The 23,464-nt window shown below is 39.1% G+C and overlaps 1 protein-coding gene across 1 annotated transcript in view; it reads left to right on the plus strand.

Annotated features, from left to right (window-relative positions):
• Window positions 1-23,107, plus strand: part of CAP2 (cyclase associated actin cytoskeleton regulatory protein 2) — a 57,850-nt gene extending 34,743 nt beyond the window's left edge. Inside the window, exons 6-12 of the mRNA XM_085310072.1 lie at window positions 70-175; window positions 13,821-14,007; window positions 14,908-15,083; window positions 16,760-16,883; window positions 17,106-17,188; window positions 19,844-19,984; window positions 21,543-23,107. Coding sequence (XP_085166198.1) covers window positions 70-175; window positions 13,821-14,007; window positions 14,908-15,083; window positions 16,760-16,883; window positions 17,106-17,188; window positions 19,844-19,984; window positions 21,543-21,626 — 901 coding nt within the window. The 3' untranslated portion in view covers window positions 21,627-23,107. The remainder of the gene's footprint in view (window positions 1-69; window positions 176-13,820; window positions 14,008-14,907; window positions 15,084-16,759; window positions 16,884-17,105; window positions 17,189-19,843; window positions 19,985-21,542) is intronic.
• Window positions 23,108-23,464: the final 357 nt, after the last annotated feature.

Raw genomic sequence — 23,464 nt, forward strand, 5'->3', positions numbered from 1 at the left:
ATGGGTAGCAGTGCTTTCTGGTTTTAAGCACAAACATTTGCACATGCAAATACTGTCTGTCTTTTACAGTGATGAACGCCATGTCGATTGGGTGAAGTCATATCTGAATATCTGGTCTGAGCTTCAAGCTTATATCAAAGAGCATCATACCACAGGTCTCACCTGGAGCAAAACTGTAAGTACTTCATGAAGAACCTTAAAATAACAGTAACCACTTTGACTTTTAACGGAGATAAGGATTAATAGGTCAGGAAAAATGAATATCTAGGGCAGGAACAAAAGTCATGGTCCATAGACTTCTTAACCAAGCAATAAAGTTTGAAAAGCAGATGGAGAAGGTATATTAGACTGTGTGGTACAGGTTTTGAGAAAGATGGAAGAATTATTTGGAAGGACTGTATCCATAATCCCCAGCAGCAGAGGAGGAAGAAAGGCAGATGCAGTTCTCTAGGCCTGCTGTGGCAGAAAATAAGAACAACAAAAAAAAAACATTTAAAATGAAATGTCAGACTAAAGGAAAATTGAGTGAGCATGAGGGGAAGAGGAAGAGAAAAGTGGAAAGAATGTAAACACAGAGAGAGATCTAATAATAGGAAAAGGAAACACAAGACACATATCAGGTTATTACTTTATAGATAACTATCTTTATAAAACTGTTATTTTAGATATGCAGAAGTAGTTTCTGAAATACGTACTTGATATTTATGTATGTTTATATAGCGAGAGAGAATGTAATTGTGTGCCTAATTATTTATACTCTATATATTTATGTAAACATTTTCTGTGTGTTACATCTGGGATGCATGGCAAGATGATGGCAATGAAAAATTTCTCAGAGAGGTGTAAACATGAAGAATTAATCTCCTGTTGGGTATAAATGTAAGAGTTTATGTATGTCCACTGTCTACATTAATGCAATGTTCCACTTCAGATTAGAAATATGTACTCACATGTTTATTATCAAGCTAGGAGAATTACTGAGGTACATCAAAAATTTAATCAGCCAGCTCTTTGGTGTTATCATGTCCTAAACTTATCAGTGCACAAGCATACTTACGCATATACAGTCATTCATACCAAGGCATAATATTTTTTTCTTCTGTATAGACAAATAAACTTTAAAAAATTAAATGACTCTTAAGTGGACTGATATAAGCCACCAGACCAAACCAGTGGAACAACTTAGGGACATAGGTAGCTAAAATGCAACTCCGTGATAGAATGTATCTTAACATCCTGTTTAAAGAAGTTATTTCATCTCCTTTTTTGAAGAGTGATAACCATATGAAAGAATAGAATATGAATCCTAATAGCTTTCTGCTCCCTACTCCCTCAGTAGTCTCCCCCAGGATTTCATTCTGCATATATGCTTTAATTCTACCTAGCTGCAAGGCAAAGGATAAACTTCCCATCAAATATAATAGGAGTTAGAAAATCCCTGTAAGTGTTACATATCAGGAAAGGATAACTATTGACATGACTCCTCAGAAGAATTTATTTGTAATCTATGACTTGCACATAAGGAGTTGACACTTCTTCATATGCCAAATACTTAATTTTATTGTGCTCAACAACAGACTTTGCAACTTCAACTTTGCACCCTTCTCTAGAGATTGTACAAGACTTTAGAGTATTTAAGTATTCAAGTACATCAAGTGATCAAACATGGAGAATCTATGATTTGCACATACTTTTTAGTTTGAAGCAAAGTAGAAATGTTTAAACCTGATAAATTAGATGTCTGAAATTAGCTGCTGCTTTGCAGGTGTCTGTAGAAACAATTTAAAATATTAAATAGGATTCTCTTATTTAGTACAAAATTACACACTTGCTACATCCTATTCTGCTTTAATCAGTGAGTATGGTAAGAACTAATGATTCTGTAATGATTGCTGGATAAGGGGAAAAATGTAGTATCTGTCAGCAGAATAAGCCTGAGAATCTGGGCCAAATTTATTTCTGTTAATACAGAGAAAGAATCATTTTCACCTTTAATGGAACTTTACAAGTACGGAAATAGTGTTATAAGGCAAGGTTTTATTACTGTCATTTTATCAAATAGGAGTCATTCTCAGTGTTGTAAGTGCTGGCAATCTTATCCAGAAGTGTAGCTATTGCAGATCATATTTGGTCTTAAAAACACAATCTCAGCCATCATGTCTCTATATTTTCCTTTCTTCAGTTGTGCAGGAAACTGAATACGAATCTAGCTGTGATTGTTCATGTTAAGTACAGTTTTCCCCAAACTGTGCTCATTCTGTTATTAGTGATGAGTCCATTACTGCCTCTGATGATGACTGGTGTCACTAACTTTGGATATCACTTCGATCTGAAAGAGGCTATATTGGAAGTRTGGGTCATTTAAATTATCATTCATGTAATGTGTGGCTCAAAGATTAAAATACAAACACATTTTTATGGATGTATACTTTTTTAAGGTTTTACTTCATGTACACATAATGAAACCAGAATCCAGTATATTAGCCAGTTGTTTAAATAGCTTTTTGTTWAAATGTTGTTTAAATAGTTTTGTGAAGCTTGGTAACAAATACTTTCAAGAAAGCAATGAGTTACTAAAGTGATCATTTGATTTTTATTATATATTTTAAAGTTAGAATGAAACAGTGCCAGATTCATGCTGTGTGAAGCTAAGCATAAAGATCTGCAGATTCAGGGCCTGGGCAGAAATACAATATATATAAAAGCTTTAGAAATATTCCAGACACAGTTGTTAATCAGCAGCAGCTTCCACTTATATGCATAAAAGGAAAAAGCAGTAGTTTGGCAACGCATTGAGAAAGTGGCACATTTATGAAAGGCAAAAGTTGGTACTGAAATGCTGTTTTACAGAGGGAGAGAGAAAAAAAGTCTTTGCCCAATATGAGTACGCGTACCAGTAATACACCGTTCATATCCGCAGAAGTCAACAAAGCAATACTGGCAGCTTTATGTAAAAAGCTACTAAGCAGCGTATTTGGGCATTTCTAAAGAGACTGAGKAGTCAGGGAGAACATTAACTATTGCTTCGTTCCAAACTGTTTTCACACAACACCCCCCCTCCCCGTAACATCAGCCTAGATCAGACTAAGCTTGGATTTACAGCGAGGAAGGGACCCGTTCCTAGGCGGGCGGGCGGCCTCCCCGTGCCTTGGCGCCGCGTGTTGCAGCGGGCGCTCCTGGCCGTGCCCCACGGCAGCCTCGCCACGCCGCCCCGTTTCCAGCCCCCGCGCAGCCTCCCGTCAGGCCGCCCAGAGCAGCTGCGGCGAACCTGGGACCAGGTCGTCAGGGCGGCTTGGCCAGCCTTCCTGTCGCTGGCAGCAGCACGCACGCTGAGGAGGAGAGTGAAAGAAATATCTTACTAAATCACAGGGCAGGGACCCTAAAACGGGTGCAAAAGGTTGCAAGAAGAGCTAAGCACTTGGCTCTGACAGTAACAGGTACCTCTATCAACTTTATAAAAAATTGGGGATAAAAACAGGTGYGTAGAGCTTTTTTATCTGGCACAGTTCTCCCTCTTGCTCCCTTTGGTTCTGATCCTGCCAAGTTGTGTCGCAGCRTTTGACTCCTCCGCTTTCCCGGTGGAAATGTGTGGGGCTGCGTGAGGAGGAAACCAAGGAATCAATGGAGTTAAGCACGTTCAAACCTTCGTGTATCTGAGCCTGTTTTACTACTAATGGGGAATGATGGTACGAAACTGGTCCCTAGGTAAACCCGCAGGCCTTTCAAGACATCATGGATACAGTTAGGGCATTTGTCGGTATTTTGTCCACAGAAGAAATCCACGTATTTAAAGTGTGCGTGTTTGTGAGCAGGATTGTCCCAGAGAACAAAGTGCTGCCGCTGTGGACTTTTATCACGATCCGAAGTCTTGGTTTTCACTGACATYAATGAGCATGTGCATGTGTCACAGACAACATGCCTGTCAGCAGAAGTCAGAGGGATCTACAGTCATTTCCTTAAAAGTGTGGTTTGGAGTTCATTATCTTGACTGTAAAGTATGAGCGTCCTTCTGCCACACGTATTGCCTGCGGTCAGTAGCAGCTCGCTGTCTGGGTGATGGGAACCACAGCAAGTACCAACCTCATGGAGATTTGCAAGTTTTAATTTGCTACCAGATTTTACATTCTCAGATATCAGTGAGTTTTGTTAAAAAGCTGTTATTACGAAGAAATGTTTTAACTGTCCAATATCGCATTTTACACATGTACTAATTCGTACTAGTTTGTAACAATTTCTGCAATTTCGTGAAATCCACAGCTGTAGCAGTAACCTGCCTTTTTCAGTTGTCACTGATAAACAGCAAGTGTCCCTTTTTCTTTTCTTTTATTTTCTTTTCAGCTGAAAATGGAGTCTATTGAAGCATGGCTCTTTTTTTCCTCCATGTTTTTTTTTTTCTCTCTTTTTTTGATGGTGCAAAGAACTGAACAGCTGTAATATAAGCTCACAAGGAAGCCTCATAAAAGTTAGTTTGCTACCAGGATTGCATGAGTAAGCTAGGGGAAGGGGAATTTYCCCTGTTTCTACAGGTTAACTTTTCAGCAATAAAATAATTGGCAATAATAACAGCTTGCTGTAGTTTCCTGTACATAAAATAAGTCTTAAGAAACAAAGTCTGCTCGAGGATTATTGTCCTAAACACTCCTCTCAGTTGCAGGTGGAGCTGCAGTAAATTTTTTGTTCTTTGTGTACAGTAGTCATTTGGGTCATAATTTGTCAGCAGGATCTGAAGAAATATTCATCAACTTTTTCATCAATGACCTGGATGAGGGGATGGAGTGCCTCCTCAGCAAGTTTGCTGATGATACCAAGCYSGGAGGAGYGGCTGATACACCAGAGGGCTGTGCTGCCATTCAGAGAGACCTGGACAGGCTGGAGAGCTGGGCRGAGAGGAACCTCAGGAGGTTCAACAAGAGCAAGTGCAGGGTCCTGCACCTAGGGAGGAATAGCCCTAGGCACCAGTACAGGCTGGGGGCTGACCTGCTGGAGAGCAGCTCTGCAGAGAAGGACCTGGGAGTGCTGGTGGAYGACAGGTTGACCATGAGCCAGCAATGTGCTGTTGTGGCCAAGAAGGCCAATGGTCTCCTGGGGTGCATTAGGAAGAGTGTTGCCAGCAGGTCGAGGGAGGTGATCCTGCACCTCYACTCAGCCCTGGGGAGGCTTCATCTCGAGTACTGTGTCCAGTTCTGGGCTCCCCAGTACAAGAGAGACATGGAGCATCTGCAGAGAGTCCAGCGTCGGGCTGTGAGGATGATCAGAGAGTTGGAGCATCTGCCCTATGAGGAACAGCTGCGAGAGCTGGGCCTCTTTAGCCTGGGGAAGAGAAGACTGAGGGGGGATCTTAYCAATGTGTATAAGTRCCTGAAGGGAGGGTGTCAAGGGGATGGGGACAAACTCTTTTCAGTTGTCCCATGTGACAGGACAAGAGGCAACGGGCAGAAATTGAAGCACAGGAAGTTCCACCTGAATGTGAGGGGGAATTTCTTCCCTGTGAGAGTGACGGAGCACTGGCACAGGTTGYCCAGAGAGGTTGTGGAGTCTCCTTCTCTGGAGATCTTCAAGGCCCGCCTGGATGCAACCCTAACATGCTCTAGGTGACCCTGCTGAGCGGGGAGGTTGGACTAGATGATCTGCAGAGGTGCSTTCCAACCTTACTGAATCTATGATTCTATGATTCATAAAATAGAGGTGAATTTCATTACAGTGTTTRGTTTAATACTGAATTTCACTCAAGTTACAGATAATGTTTTCTCTCTATTTACAAATCAAAGCAAATTCATAGGAGGAAGTTTGCATCTTTACAAGCAGTTGAGATTTATTTATATCCTACTCCCACTGAAGTCAATATTATATCTTCAGGTCTTTTTTCCTGATATATCATTTAAAAAAATACTTTATAACTCACCATATAGTATTCTAAAAATGCTCTTTAAAAGTTGAAAATCTACACAGGCTTCTTTGATGAAAGCCACCAATAGCTCAGAACCCCTGAGAAGTCCCACTGGAATTCATGCATGAGCTTGATTGAGTGTGATTCTGCTAGTCTCGGTATTGACACTGATCATTTCATTCTTGTGTAAAATAATCATCTTCATACATTTTCTTATAAAGTAGCCATGTCCCTCTCCTATACTATCAGAATTTTCCTGTAATATATCATCTCTCTACATGTTGAAGTGAAYAAGTTGCAAAAGACCAACTTCTGCAAGCAAAAGCCTCTTGTCATCCTTACATGCAAGGCAAAGCCTCTTGTCATCCTCTTCTCTGCTATGTTTAGTTTGACCCATTTAATCAAGAAGCCATCATCTGAAGCACTTCACTGAAGCTAAAGGTTAAAATATTACAGCCAAATTGCATACAAAGCCATAGCTGTGCAATCCCAATGGTCTTRTTCAGATAGAAGTAAAGACAGCATATACTGATTTAAATGTTTGTATAAGATGTAGACCTTTTTCAGAGCTCTTAATTTTTCTGAGTCAACGTTGTCCCTTTCCCTTTTTGGCCCTTTCCCTTCTCTTCCCTCTTTCCCCTTTTCTCTTTCCCCTTTCCTTATACATTTTTGTTGAAAAACTTGCATCCTTTAAACTTCAATGTTTCTTTCCCAGAGAATAGCCAATGTTCAGCTTTTGGTACAGTGTCAGTCTAGAACSTGGCCATCAGAAAGATTTGAAAAAAAATCCCTTAAAGCATCATCCTATTTGGAAAGCGTCCTATAAAACTGCCACACAGCTCGGAGCATATCCTCATAATCCTGCAATCACTCGCCTCTGGTGGTGAGTGCCTCAGTTACATCCAACTCCCTTTGAAAGGAAGTAGTTTTACCCACTCATTCCAAAAATACTTGTCTTTGCTGGAGGTCAGCAGTGTYCTTTCAGCGTCAGTGGCCAAACACCATCCAAACATGTTAAGGCAGAACCTGGGAGAGGCTTGTTTGATGGTCGCTGTCACACAGAACCTGACCTGTAACATAATGCAACCAACTTCCAGTGGAAAGGGGAAGGGGAAAGGRAAAGGAAAGAGAAAACTGAAAATACATAAACTGTAAAGAAAGGAGAAAAGCACATCTATTAAAACTTAATAAATTGCAGAAGGTATTTATCATCTTTTTAACTGAAGTTGTATCTAAATAGAAAATAATCTAATATGCATGTTGGAACAAATTATTTATTGACAACAACAACAACATACAATTGCCAAACAATTTAGAAGTCCTTGGCTTTGTAAAACAATCTTGATTTGRTAATTGTGAAGGTGTAAGAACCATTTTAAATCCTGAGCAGGTGATAAAAAACAGAAGTGTATTGAAAAGTGCCTCAAAGTGTGCAAACTCAGCAGATGATAACTAATTCTGCTGAGAACCAGTAGCAAGAAGAAAGAGARGCTGGGCTGGTTTTTGTTGTTTTGTACTTAAACTCACAAAGATTAGAGGCCATGCATGTCAGCTGTTTCATCTAGCAAAGTGCCTRTCTCAGGGCAGCAAAACCTATTGCAAACAGGTGGCTTAAAATACAGTAGGTAATAGGACTGTTGTGCTAAGCTACTTTTACACGAGAAACACCTTAACAAGAGCTTTGTGCCCCTGAGTCACAGTCCACCTGTTCCCATAGGCTGATACATGATATTTGGAGCTTCATGATTCTTGTCTTTGGGTGTGCATATGTACGGAAAGAACAATATAGAATGCTGTAATCACTTTAGGCGTGAAACTAGGATTACAACAAAGTGGGGGAGAACAGTGGATATCTTTTTTATGAGGAGAATGTAAAGTCCCCATTAGGATTCCTGTTTATCTGCTGTCTTGAAAAGGAGGCTTTTCAATAAATTAAGGAAGGGATTTTATGCCTACGTTCAAGCCACCTGTTGCCTCGGCTGCAAATAGATACTTATATTTGAATATGAATTACTAATAAAATGAATACCATATATTATACACATATATAATTTATTTATGTGCATTATATAGAAGTTTATAATCTACCTTTCCTCAGTAAAAGCAATCATTACAGCTACAAGAGGTAGGAGTCCATTTAAATGCTTTGTAGAAGGTTTCCACCGTAAGAACTGTGTCCCGTCCCCCCACTCAGTTTCTGTGCTTTGCTGTGCCAGTCAAAACTGGATAAAGATAGAGAAACATGGTGGGTGTTTGTTCAGGGCCTGGCACACGAGGTCCTCACCCTCCTCCCTACCTCCAGATAGCAACACASTAGTGTAGTAAGATTGTGGGGTTCCACTTCAACTCTGCTCAAGTGCCACTGGGAACCAGTGACAGAGGGATGAACCTTCCTGAATTTTGCCCTTTGTGGGTCCTGGCCCCTGACTAGGGCTCCTTGGTGCAATGATACTACAAATATAATAATATGATATGGAAGATTAACCCAGAAATTTGTCAGCAAGAACAGCTCAGGAAATAGTAGCACCTGTGATGAGACATAAAAAGAAATTCTCTCTCTGTCTTTCAGTAGCTGGGTTTAGACCTAAAGAAGCCATAACTAACATCTCAAGTTGCATATGGCCACCAGTAATTACTGCCAGTGTGGCATCCCGAGCGCTTGTGTTAGGCATTGACAGCGTTTTGTCTGGCTAACAAGACCGGCTGCTGCACTGTGCTCCAGGGGAACCTTCAGGAGAGCAGTGCTGTAAGCAAGGCCCAGCTTCCTAGAAGCAGAGTGCTTCACTCATTGCTACTGCAAATTCAAGTGATTTAAATGATATTAATCATAGATGAATTTTAACCAGCCAGCTGCCTCAACACAGTCATCTCTTTCTCGTGGTGAGCCGGCTAGGTGGCCAGCAAGGAGAGAGAGATGACTACCTCACTCTTCTGCTAGTTCTAGGAGATAAATGTAGAAATAAAACATACTTTGAGGTTGTATTGAAGTCCTGCAAACTCTCCCCTATTATGATTATTCTCATTTTCATATGCAGCCCCATGAGCAGCTTTGGACACTGTCACTCAGGCAGCTGCTAAGCAGGAGTCCTTGGCTGTGGAGACGGCTCTGGGCTGTCCAGCAAGGAGCAAACTCTGATGAGTTTCTGTCACCCCACTCAGAGCCTGTCTTAGTAGGAGGCTGAAGACAAAGTTTTTCCCCAAGAGGAAATTTCTGGAATGTTCCTTCTCCTACAGAGCTGTTACTACATGGGAGTAGGGCCTACATCTCATATTCTTGGTGGGACATCACTCAGGACATCACATTTCCCCCCCCCCAATATTTCAGAGAGCCCCAGGAACAAGCTCTAAACCACAGCAAATTCACTGCTGTACAAAGCTAGCAGGTTTAAAGGTAATGGCTTGTTTTTGTGTTACATTTTCGTAAGCGGGGCTAAAGCTATCCATTCCCCTGATATTTCTTACAGGGGGTTCATCTGAATGATGGAAAATGACCACCCTAGCACATGAACGAGAAAAAATTGGCCATCAACATAACTTGCCTGGCTGTCTAAAGACACCAAAGCACTGAGAACGGCAGCTGTTACCAAGGCAAACAGCTGAAATGAAGGAGAAAGAAAGGGGGCTTGCAAATAACCGCCTTTGCTAGTCCAAATGGCTCTTAATACTCTTTGTGTAAAGATACGCTGTTGTTAACATCTGCTCAAAGTTAATCTAAAGAGTTGTTTGCAAATAGCAAAGCTGGTAAGCAGCTGCTGCTTTACAAAAGATGAACTTTTTGTGGGCATATAGCATGCCATTTTTTCTATTTCCAACAGCTCTCATGAACACCACCTTATACAGAAAAGAAATGAATGGACACTGTGAAGGGCACTTTAGCTGAAATTGGATAGGACTATACACTAGTGTTGCCAGATAGCAGAACAATTTAAGTTCAGAAATATTCTAGACCCTGAGGGTCTAAGTGGTCTGTGAAAGGTGACAGAGAAAAGCAAACCAATTGCCAGTGACTTAGGTTGATAACATGCAGGTCTGTGTATCAATAGGGGTCAAAACTAATCAAAAAAGAAAGTTGTTAGAGTCACTTATCTAGTCTGATATTAAAACTGCTCTTTAGACTAGCCTGTCTGGGTGCAGCACAGATCCCATCTCCCTGGCATGCGGAGAATGCAGTAAGTGCACAGCGTTTTCTGCGCTTGCAGTCCATGTTTGTGCTTTCTGTCCCCGTGGTGGAGTTTCCCTGAGCCACTCTTCCCATGAAGAATTTCACATCATTTGAATATTTGTTTGATTTCAGTCAGGCACGAGAAGAAGACAAACGCCAGAGATGAAGCAGGACCTCTCTTTGCAGCCTATCTTTGTGTTCATCCTGATCAGCGAGACTTGTCTGTCTTTTCCTTGCTGTTATGTTTCAACTGGGATTTCCCCCTTGGCTGCCTCTCTGCTGTAAGATGGGAGCCCCGCAGTAGAGCTGTTGGTCCTGGCCTGTATTTTAGCAACCTCTTCTCCTTGGATTTGCCTTCAGATTTTGCATGGCCTAATTTATGACTGAAATGAATTGAAGTTTCCAGAATGGAACAGATTTTCAGATCCTAGCCATAACTGTTCAGACATAATTGAAAACGCCATGATGTTCCATTAAAATGTGTAACCGTAACTCAGGTCATAGAGTAGAAAAGAATTTGTCATGCAGGAGGAAAGTCTCCAGTGAAGGTTCATTCCATTTCTTATTTCTGTGAATGATCCCACAAAATTGAGAGAAAAAAGGAGGCTGATTGAACCCCAGGTATCTCCCAAGAGCTTGTGACATCTCCTGTAGCTGTTGGACCTAAGTCAAAGTCTTCTGAGCTCAGTGGAGATAGCCGTTGACTTTATTGAATTTTGGAGCAAGCTTGTAAGAAAAGAGGAGGCAGATGGGCTGCATGAGTGAAAGGGATTTTTTTGCTTCCTACTCTTCTCCATTAAAAAAACTAGAATGTCTTCACTCCTCAGATCAAGGTCTGAGGTTTCTGTCTAGACATAGATACTCATCACTGAGTACTGCTCTAGAAGGTAAAGATGCTTCCAGCTGCCTAAACCCTTTTCCATCTCTTCCCTTTCTTAAAAAGCAAAGAAGACATTCTGCAGTCATACAGAACAACGTCCAAAGGTGATTGATGTATTTTAAATCCCTACATTTTGTCTGTACTTTCACAAGGTAGTTTTTTCAAAGTCCTGGAAGGAGGATCATCCACTTCCACAATTAAATCCCTCTGAGTTTTGCCTTCACCTTGCTTACATACACATTCACATACTGCTGTTCCTGTTTGGGAAACCCTTCTTTTGACACATAACTCAGCTCAGATTCAGTATTTGAATCTGGAGTCTACTACATCTGTGATGACCCCCACTTTGACAGTTCAAGCAAAGAGACTGGCTCAGTGACCCATCATCCCGCAGTGTGTGCAGGATATCCAGCTAACTCCTGTATCTGTTTTCTGTAAAGCATCTTTGCAGCCTTTACAGAATTTAATTGGTGTTAATTCCAAAATAACATCCACTGCTTCTGATTCTAGGTGACAATTACTCCTCAAACAGTAAGTCAAACGTACAAGTTTCTGGAATATCACAGCAGTGTATTTATGCAGATGGAAGCAATAAGGTATGTTTGGGAAATCAGATGCCCAATTTTTTATCTGAAATCACAAATTATAAACCACTCCTCCCATAAAGCATACACAATTCTACAGTGTGAACAGAGAGTACCATTTCAGGATATCTGAGTATTTTTTTAAAAAAACTGCAAATGCAGTGCTCATAATTCTGGATAACCAGGACATAGTGGATTCAGTTGCTATGGTTGCAAGCAACAGATAGGAAAGATGTCTATTGTGCCTCAGGCAGCAACAGCTGATTGTGCCACTAAATCCACTTACATTAATCCTTTTGACTATGCTACTTCACAGTTGTGCTGGCTCTGCTGCAGGTAACGTTACTGGCAATAGCAGAGGCAGGAAGGCAAACAGGATAAGTTGGGGGCCCAGTGGAGAAGTTGCCCGTAGACTAAAATAATGTAATTACCTATTAAGTATGTATGTGGAACAGCTCAGCATTAGATGCCTCCACGTAGCAATGAAATGTCTCTCAGAGCTGTCCACATCAGGATCTAGTTCTGGTATATCTTGACAATACACGACAATCCATTCTTCTCATTTGTTTACATTTGATCTAAAAGATTTAATAGCATGGAAGAGAGCTCATTGCCTTAAGAGATATTGTATCCTTTCAGAAACAAACAGTGCCGCTATATTAGTTTAATTTATCACCTGAGTAGCAGTGATTCTTCCAGAGTCTGTTTTGTGCAGTGTAGTTTTAATGTCACGTTATCACTAAGTATTCTGTAGACGGCTCCCTCAAATGCAACAGTACCTGTACGCTGACGGCTCATGTGAGAAGGATGTACAATAAGATGTCAACTAATTTTATAATTATTTGATAGTAAGATGTCAACTCTTTCTGTGCTGCTTTACTTAGGGGCATACTGACAAAGAGGTTTGAATGCAGTTACTTACTCAAGTGTGCCCTTTTTCTTAAAGTRTGTCTGAAAAGTAGAAAGACAGTGTGTACRCCTCRGGTCCTTTCCCCTTGTCAGTCTGGCATCATAGGCCACAACTATTTTACTACTGCTCTTTAAAAAATACCTACCATTTTCACTCTTATGAGATGTCTGAACCATATGGATACTTTGGCATTTCACCTCTAGTGGAAAGCAGAAGGGGTGGTGTTGTAAAGGGCAGAAAATATCCTCYGAGTCTAGCAAAATGGTATCAGTTTCTGGTGCTGATTACCAGGGATGCGTTTTTAACCAGCTATATCTCTTAACAAAGGTAGCCAGTTAGAGAAGCTCTGCTTCCTTGCGTCCCTGGCATTTTTCCATCGTGCCCACCTAATAAATAYGTATTATCGCAATGCACAACCCCTGTAAGACTAAATTCATCAGAACCATTCTGATTTTTCACAATAGTTCTCTTAAAATACAGTCTCTGCTCTGCTGCAGAGGAGTGCTGGCCAGATGAGCAATGCTTGGAGTCAGAGTGACACTCAGTGGCAAGGCAGAAAAAGTGATTCTCGATTTCCCAGATTCTTTCTATCTTTTCTATTTGTGGGATGCATGAAATCTTAATCAGATCACAATTAATATTTTCTGTTTGTTCTATAAAACATGAGCATCATAATTTGGAGCAAAACATGTACTTTTGATTATGCAAACTGGATTACTTTAGCAAGGCGCTCATAGTTTGTGTGCTGTGATCTCCTGCAGTTGGAAAAAAAGAAGAATTTTAGGAAGTGAACTAGAGCTCAAAGAAAAAAAGAATGTATTTCAAAAATGAATGACCTGAATCACTGATCTTGCACTCTGCTACAATTTGAATCTTTGCAGATTGCTTGTACATTCTGAAAAACAGCATTTTACATTCCACATAAAATTTAACATGTTGTATATGTATACATGACAGTCCATGTCCCTCCCAGTTATTTGTGTTAGATTGAAATATTTTTTGTATGTTTCTGAATGCACATTATGCTGTGGTTAACTATTTAGTATATTGGAAAAAAAAGACATTTTCCCTTTCACATATGATAAATACTAGAATAAATTATGTGATCTTTACTATTAAAGATTTATAAGAACAGTCTTGACAAGCATCTGATAGAAATCTTTTAGGTGGAATAGTTCTGCAGGGAAGTTGTGGTATGGACTCTCACCCTTTCCAGCCTTGTTTTTTTTTGATATAGAAAAGAGTTAATAGTGTAACTGTGATTATGGTGCCAACAGTTCTTCTGAGCCTGTGGCTGCCCAGAGTCTTAACTCACAGCATTCACAGACAAAGAGTTATCATAATACAATGTTCCTTGAAAATCTGTATTTAAAGTAATTTCCATCTATCTCATACAGGGTCCTGTTGCATCGCTCATGTCTATGCGGTCCATTCTAACCACTGGGCCATGCCTTTCCCCACCAACACCGCCGCCACCACCTGGACCTCCCCCAATCTTTGATACAGAAACCACGAAGGATGAAGGAACTCCATCTCGCTCAGCCCTGTTTGCACAGCTTAACCAGGGAGAGGCAATTACCAAAGGTCAGGATAAAAGAAATCAAATTGTTATCCTTTAATCAAACTACAACCGCAGCTGCTAAGTGTACCAATCCAAATTCCACCAACATTTTTAAGTTCAGGCAACTCAGTTCTTTCTGAAGCATGCATTGAKTCTGATGAATGAGACTGAATACCAAAACAACTTTAGAAACAAAAGTACCCAAATATGTTTAGCAWTACTGAAATTCATACGATTTGTTTAGAGGCCTTCATGTAATTTTAAGGCATCCAAGCTAGACACCTTCAACACCCAGTGGCACGTGAACCTCTAAGTTGTAATTGCAGTCAGAATTTACTCCCCTTTCTGATTCACACTCAGTGTACAAACCTGTGTCAAAATGTGCTATGTATTAGGTGAAGAGGCACAGCTGACATACCAGTGTGGAGTACAATAATTAAGCTTTTTACATTAAGATGAGACAACTGAAATTAAGGTGGATGGTTATGAGTTTAAATGCATACGGTTGATATATCTGACTTTAATGCTGTGGGCTAGATGAAATACTGTCATAAATTAGACATAGTACCTCATTTTTATGGGTGGAGGGATGAAATCAGTGGAAAAGTAGTTTCCATGGAGCAATATGTTATAGCAAGATCTCAGAGCTCCCTACAAACAGAGAGCAATTAAAAGACATTGCTGCATTTCCTGGTAAAGATACTAGGATCACCTATCTGCAACAAAAGAGGTTTTGTATGAACTGTTAAAAATACATAGGCAGTTACCCTCTAGGTGGTTACCGAGGCAAATCTTGATGAAGTAAAAAATGTAAATTTTTGATAAATCTATTACAAGTGGATTAGATATTATCTTTCTTGTTTAATAAGAACATTGTTAGGACTGGAAAAGAGACTCTTTTTCATTAAGACCCTCTTTTTTAGGGCTTCGACATGTCTCTGATGACCAGAAGACTTACAAGAACCCCAGCCTACGTGCCCAAGGTCCAYCCGTTCCTTCTCCCACAAAAAGTCATACTCCAAGTCCCACCTCTCCCAAGAGTTCCCCTCAGCAGAGCCATGCCCCTGTCTTAGAGCTAGAGGGAAAGAAATGGAGAGTGGTGAGTTCCAGTCACTCCTTGKGGTTGTACCCTGCATGTTACAAACCAGCTTGAGCACTGAACATCTTGCAAAAGGTTGTCCATGAGCAAGATACAACAAATCAAGATTGCAGCTAAGATGGAGTAATTTTGCATTACTGTACGTTGCTGCAGTTTAGCAGCTACTATTCCATAGGTTCTAAAGTTAATTCATTTGTCTCAGAGAATTGTATACTAATTCACTTGAACTTCAGAAAGTCAGAACCAAGATATCAATTCTTGACAGAGCCAGACAATCCTCCAGAAGCAAATCCAGTGGAGAAGTCCAATTAAAATCTCTTCTTGCAGRCCACTCTTATGAGTGAGATAACATTAYTACCACTGTGCACTTTCTCCATCTCTGTTAGCCAATGGAACTGGACGGATTTTTTTTCATCACCAATTCCACACAAATACCTCTCGCGTACTTCAATGTAGCAAACAAGTGTTTGCTTTTTCTCAGTCTAGAGGGGGAGAAGATAACATTTGTTTAAAGTTTGGGGATTAATATATGTAGGCATATGCCATGAAGGATATACCTATGTGAGGGATAAGTCATTGGTTAAACCAATTACTTAAACCAATTGGTTAACCAACAGTCAAGGGAGGGAGGAAAAAGAGGGAGGAAAAAATATGCAGTTTATTCATCCATGAGTTTAAACAAACAATCATTATTGTGGAGTAGAGTTTGTGCAAGATGCAGTCAAAATTTGCCTATTCTCTGYTCCATTAGGATTATAGCACCTAGAATATCTCTTATGGATCCTTCACCTGTCCTTGACATCAGTGGGGTATAAAGGTACCTTCATGCTTCATAATGCAAGGAAATTTCTTTCCCTCTGACCCCTTACTGTATTTGGTGATGCCCACATGTATCCCTAATGCACTATACAGAGCATTATATAACATTTATGGGAGCAATAACTTGTTCTGTTCCTCAGGGTACTTGTTCTAAATTCCATGGGAGCCAAGTGACAGTTTTGCTAGTGCAGTTTTAAATAGTTGTGTGCATAATGTATTTGCTCCCAATTAATGGTGTTTTTTTGTTTTCTTTTTTGTTTTTTTTTTTGTCCTGGTCTATGCTATGGTCTTCAATTTTGCAACTCTGAAGTATATACATGTATCACCTAAGGCTGAATTAGCTGCAACATCCGATCACCAATCAGATTAGATTTTTAAGCCACAGGAAGAATTTTATTCTCTTGTAGTTGAAGATGCAATGACTTGAAGATAAGTTGTACCACCATCTGCCTGATTGATGGCTAGTTAAAGACAAGACTGAGGGGGGATCTTATCAATGTGTACAAGCACCTGAAGGKAGGGTGTCAAGGGGAYGGGGACAAACTCTTTTCAGTYGTCCCATGTGACAGGACGAGAGGCARTGGGCAGAAATTGAAGCACAGGAAGTTCYGCCTGACCGTGAGGGGGAATTTCTTCCCTGTGAGAGTGAYGGAGCACTGGCACAGGTTGCCCAGAGAGGTTGTGGAGTCTCCTTCTCTGGAGATMTTCAAGGCCCRCCTGGAWGCAACCCTGTCTAACATGCTYTAGGTGACCCTGCTTGAGCAGGGGGGCTGGACTAGATGATCTGCAGAGGTGCCTTCCAACCTTACTGAATCTATGATTCTACAACCAATTAAACAAACTTTCTCTTCAAACAGGAATATCAAGAGGATAAGAATGACCTGGTCATTACCAACACTGAACTCAAGCAAGTGGCCTACATTTTTAAGTGTAACAAATCTACACTTCAGATAAAAGGAAAAATCAATTCAATTACTATTGGTGAGTGGACAGCTTATCTTGGCTTTAAGTGCTAGTCTTGAAAAGACTCACTTCTGTTCTTTGTAATGCATCTGAATAGTTCCATTCACTTTAATGGATTGATCACATGAATAAAGTTGTTTAGCTATTTGCTGTAAGATTGGGAATTTTACTAGTTAATGTAGCAGGCGTGCATGKGCATATATTTTCTTTTGTTCTTATTTATGATTGTCTTTATTTTAGACAACTGTAAAAAGTTTGGCCTTGTGTTTGACAACGTTGTGGGAATCGTGGAAGTGATCAATTCAAGGGATATTCAGATTCAGGTAAATTAATCTATGTGAAAGACAGAGAACCACAAAGGAAAAAAGCAGAAAGAAAAAGCCCAACATGTAGCTACAGCAGGCTATTAAAAAATTACATGAGCACACCAAAAATAAGAGACTGATGCATCCAAATACATCTTTAAATGCAGTAAAGTCTGCTGAAGTATTTAGAAAGTAGTTATGAAAACCATTGAGCATCACTGAACAAACCTCCYTTGGGAAACAGCCCCTTCACTGATTCCAGTGAAGCAGATATAGATCTTACACAAAGCGAACTATTACTTCTGGTCCAAATTTCCTTGCTTTCTTGGTAAACAGCTCCTAGCACTTGAAAGTTGAACAGTGTTTCATGGAACAAATCCTGGCAGTTAGCTAATTAATTCCTAAGCCCAGAAGCTGGTTGTTTCTTCTTATTTTCTTCCTGGAAATGTTGAAGTAGACTGTCAAATGATAACTAAATGACATGAAGGGAAAGTAGGTGCTGGGATTTTGAAAATTTCCGCTGTCAGCAACATGACATATTCCATGAATAAATAGCCTCATCACTTGCCTAGAAAAGAAAGGGCCATGAGCCTCTACTGGTTTTGTCTTTGAGCACCAGTGAGCAAAAGCTTCATCAGTGATCATCTTCTTTTGTGGTTCTGCTGCAATGAAAATATRCATATTCTTAATCTGTACATGGCCTTTTGGGGGAGGGGGAGAGTTTCCTTGTTCAAAATATAGTCAGATTCTGCCTGGCATTTATAACACTTTTTTATTCTATCCTAAAGAGGTCTAGCTATACATGCTTTAATACTGGGTTGTGTCCAACATATATGATCTAATCGCAAGTAAGGATTTTGAGATGTATTATTTTAAGTGAAAAGAAATACARTGTGAATTAAATTATATCAAAATGCCAGTCTTAAAGCAAGGTGAGGTCTTCTGCTTAGAAGGTTGTGCCCACTGAATGACATTAAATACAGACAGCCTTCCTCCATGCTTGAGTAATACTGGTCACAGTCACCACAGGGATTAATAGCAATTTTTTTTTGTTTTGTATTTTGAACATTGTACAAGTGAGTAACATTACTATCAACTATGCATCATCTTCTGAAAAGTAACAAGCAGTTTTATTCATAATCACCACATGTCTTATAACACAGGCAGTTACAGAAAAAATTCCATTTTCTTGGGTGAGTTTTTTTTAAATAATTAGATGATTTTTATCATTACCACTGTAACTATTCATGAAAGCTGAAAAATTCATACATAATGAACAGCAAAGGCATAACTTGTTAATATTCAAATAAAGAGGAAATATCTTTTCTAAGAATCAAAATTCTTTTGATTAAGCAGGTTCAATGAATATTGCATAAGGCTTCTGTGCCATTGAGCTAAGTGGAGTTCCACTTAAAAAGAGAGTCTGGCTATAAGCTGCTTCAGTCAGGCAGCTTTCATAGGGCTTGAGCATGCCAAGGGCTTAGCACCTCTATTTTCTCTGTATTTTGAAGACCTGAGCCTGTAAATTGCAAAAACATAGTATGTTAATGCAACACATTTCAGTAAATTCACCCTAGAGATTTTGTTAAAAATAGTTACTTTAGTGCAATACTACTTGGCTTTCCTTTGTCCCAGTGGTATTTTCTTTTTTCTTACTAAACATCTGCTGTAAACACACCCTCCTCCTGCCCTCTATTGGATGAGATCCCATTAAGGAAAAAAAAAGATCAGTTTAAGATGCACTGATCCATTACCCAGATCAGGGTAGGATGCAGGAGGGTAGATCATTTGGTTTTTGTTTGCTGTAATTCTGTTAAGGAACTGAAGCTGAACTTAACTTGAATCATGACAGACACTCCTTTCTGTTAGCAAGTACCTATCACATGCTATTGCCATTTTACAGCTCAAAATAACCTCTGTCCTTTTTGATACATTGTTCAGAGTGTACTGCTGTCCCTGTTTTTTGCTATGGAGGGCAGGAGGAGAAGAAGGAATTTTTACTGACAAACAATGAGTCGGCTAGTTAGTCCTGTAAAAATCTTTTAATCTGTAGAATTGTAAACAACAGAAGGTATTTCCCGTTCTCCCCTCAAGTAAATCTTGTGCTTGCTTTTAAAGTGACATACAAAATACCTTTAGTGTTGTAATTAAATTGGTCTTGGTAAAAAGCAGAAGCTTGCCTGAACGGCATTAAAAAACCTCCTTTCCTACCTTGAAGAACTCTCACGTCTTCAGAACATATTACAAAACACTCGTAGAGTAGCGCTATATGCTGGGATTATTGCTTTGCCCTTAGTGGGTTGGAGCTGAGGTGTCTGATTTCCTGCAGTCTCACTGGTAAACAAGGTGAACGCTGCTTAAATATCAGCAAGAACCTACCACTGAAGTTAGACAGAATGGGGGAAGAACTTTAGCCAAACCATATCTTAAAAGCTGACAATTTCACAACTGGAAGTTTGCTGTTGTTGAGAGATGTTTGTTAACACCACCAAGAACTTTCACAGCATCTAACAAATGTGTAGCCTCTGTCTCAAATAAAAGCATCACGCAGGCAGCTGACATACAGATCAGATGTTGGTGACCAAAATTAGACCTGCCAGGCCATAAGGATTTTATTAACACTATCTTCATTTACATTTTAAGATTTGATATTAAGTATATTTTATTCTGCAGGTGATGGGAAAAGTGCCAACCATTTCTATTAACAAAACAGAAGGCTGCCACATCTACCTCAGTGAGGAATCGTTAGACTGTGCGATTGTGAGTGCCAAGTCATCTGAAATGAACATCCTCATCCCCCAAGATGGTGATTATGTGAGTGAGATATTTTTAAAGATTTCCTTACTCTACTCCACTAGCCATGGTAGCTGTTAGCATTTAAAYTGCTAGGGAAGTAAGAACTTACATACCACACACATTACATCACCAAAACATGATTTGAAACGATTTAATCTCTGTGTACCAATAGTTCAGCTATGAGTTTCTATGTACCAGTAATTCAGCAGGAAGAACTTTTTTCCAGGAGCACAAAGTAAATTCAAAGAGTAGAAATGACTTTGTTTCTTTTTATTTTGATAGATAATAGCTTCATCTACCGTCAATTTAGTTACTATTCTTTTAAAAATCTATGTTTAAACATAATCTCCCAAAGAAACTCACTTCACACATAAGAGCACTCATGCCTTAAAATGATAATGCTAAAGCTAATTTAAAGTACTACAAATCAAATAATACAGCATTATATACTTGTTTTTTCTAAAGCTGTGGATATTCCTATTATTTTTCAAACATAATCCTTAAAAGTCATTTGAACAACAGGTATGCATTTCCTGAAACAAAGGTTCCTATTCTGTTCTAATAAGGTTTCCATACTAGGCCCACCAGCATCTCTAGTAGAGTCATACTCTGTCACTTCACACAGTAGCAAGGTATCATATAGGTAGAACATACTTTCAGTTGTTTCCCTAAACAAAGCAGTGTTGAAATTGCATAAAGGGCCTCAGTAAGACCTTAAATTTTTCATAATTCTCTTGGACTGATTTTTTTTWATGGTAAAGGGATTTAGGTTTTATAAAAGAAAATATATAAAAACAGAATTAGCATGCTCCTCACTCCCAAAAGTGACTACTGGATACTCAGCTTCAAATAACTAAGAAAGGAATGATTTTCAATGAGTGCATATTCACCTGCTTCTGAAAAAAACAGGTCCCTTTCATGAGYCTCCCCCCCCATATCACCAGTCACTTCTGAAACTGTTGGCTATCAAGATATCCTATTTAGGTCTGAAAGAAAAGTCTCTCTCTCCACTTTTTGTTTCCTGGAACCACAGCAAGGACTGAGCAACACCTCCCTTCCTTTTACCAAGTACACTGAATAGAGGGGTACTTTCTGCAAAGTTCTGCTTCATTTTATGTATTCCGCAAGGAATGCTGTATCTTTTAAAGTGTATGATACTTTAAATGATAAATTGGGTTTTTCTTTTCTCCTTCTGTATTAAAATATCGCTTTCCTGCCTAAAATGATTAGTCTCACTAGGTTTCCATGTTCAAAACCTTTCTACTGTCACTAGTGGAGTCTGAAGTGATTTCTGACATGAGGTATATTTATTTAGTTATTCCAAATAATGGTGTGAGAGGGATTATTATAAAGTAGTACTATACCGAGGTTATTTGGTACTGGGGAGCAATACAGCTCTTTCCTGTGTGGCATTGTAAAATAGTTGCCTAGGGTAATGAAGAAGGCCTCTCTGTAATCCTGGCATGTCTGAGCTATCAATGCTGTGTCAGTCATGTAGCACTAACAGTATTCCACTTGTTTTCATAAGGTATCCAGTGTTTATCTAACCATCATTGCTGCTTTTGTTTCTTACCAGAAAGAATTTCCGGTTCCTGAACAGTTCAAGACAGCATGGGATGGATCTAAGTTGGTCACTGAACCTGCAGAGATTGTGGGTTAACTTCCTAATGCCATACAATATTTGCTGACCGTGATCAGACCACAGCCAGCATAAACAAAGCAGTAATGTAAAGAACTAGAAGTAGCAGTAGTTCATACTGCTGTGATAGGCCTTCAAGCAGTAGCTCTGCATGCTAGAAACAATAACACATCTGGCACGCTTTTGTTAGGCATCCCAGTATTTTTCAAGTTTCCACACAGTTTGCCTTCACTTACAGTTTTGATTCTAAATCATATAATGTGAATGTAATGGATTAACCCCCCCCCCATGCTCCAGTTACATCACTGGCTTGAAACACTGAATACGTTAAGCCAAAATACTGCATGATACATTTTGTTATCTTGCTTCAGTGCATTCCCTTTTATGTTTCTGCTAGTCAAAAACAGCATTAAGACTCTAAGATGTTTATTTTTACCTTTAGGCAATTCCTGTATGAAGCAGTAAAAATGTATCCTTAGAAAGTGTGCAATTCCTTGTAGTTCTGTGGCAATCATCATGGATTTTGTTTCAAACAAGCAAAAAAGGATAACTTTCAGCAATACATTTTGCTAATGGAAAATTTAAAAAAATCTGATATTTTAATCAAACATTTTTCTAGTATGTATATTTAGAAGATCCCTATGTTTTCAGTGAGATAAGATTTTATTATGGTCTACACAGACTTGCTCTTATTTCTTGTAAATTAGTAGTTCTTCTTAAGCTAAAACCTTACATAAGTCAAAACCTTGCAGCAAATCACATGGATTTCTTTTTCTTTCTTTCTTTCTTTCTTTCTTTCTTTCTTTCTTTCTTTCTGCAGTCTCACACTGTATCTTACTTCCTATAAATAAAACTGAGAGAGTTATTTTGATTTGGGGCACACATCAGCTGGTCTCCACGCTAATAAGATACTGTTATGTAGCTAATATTCGTTAAAAATATCTTTCTGTTTTTCCTCTACATTTGTAAGACTTATTAAACTTTAAATATGTCCATGAAGCAAAGTCATAGATTTATTTCATATTAATTCTGAGCCCAAAATAAAGAGATAATTTCTTGTTTAGCTCTTTGATTTTACTTTATAGTCCCTACTGTATGTGCTTTTTTAACAAAGGTGGAGTGTTGTAAACATTTGTACTATTTCAGCACATAGTACTGATAAAATTTTAAAAATTTAAAAAGTCAGCATATGTTTTTGATCAGTTGTAGTACTTCATATCAGTGAAATCTCAGTGAGATGCTTGCAGAACTAGTTACAGGCTAAACTTTGTGCCTARTTTAGCTTGAGAGTACATTAATCCTTGAGGGTTTTTAACTATCTTAGATTGTAATCCGTATAAAGTATAAGAAACAGTAGTGCTCATTCAGTAAGGTTTTGTTATTTTATGTTTTATCTATGTGTATAACATGGTTGCTTAGTACGTACCATTTTTCAACCATAAACTTCTTTTGAAATAAAAAGGAAAATGTACCTGCTTAAATACAAAGTTGTTCAGAGCTTCCTCCGTTGTTGTATTTCAGTTGTTTGCTTTCTTCTTAAAAAAAGATCTCAAAAGCTTGACTGAAAGTAACTCCACCTCCCTTTTATTGAACATTATCATTTCTGCCGCCATAATCTGCCTGACATTGGATAGTGGGATATTCTGCATACTAACACATAAACTTGCAGTTTCATGCATATAACCTCATTGACAGGCACAGAATTCAGCTTCTTACATTTTCTCATTTTTAGATACATCTTTATCTTCCAAAGAGTACGTCTAGGGAGATGATCATGCCCTGATGTAAGATTATTAGGTTTGCCTTCTTTTCTTAGCTTTTCCCATTGTTTCCCTGTATGACTTTGGACGTGTCCCTCC

The sequence above is a fragment of the Rhea americana genome, unplaced genomic scaffold (assembly GCF_003343005.1).
Source record: "Rhea americana isolate MKP2758 unplaced genomic scaffold, rheAme1 scaffold_31, whole genome shotgun sequence".
NCBI classification, from domain to species: Eukaryota; Metazoa; Chordata; class Aves; order Rheiformes; family Rheidae; genus Rhea; species Rhea americana.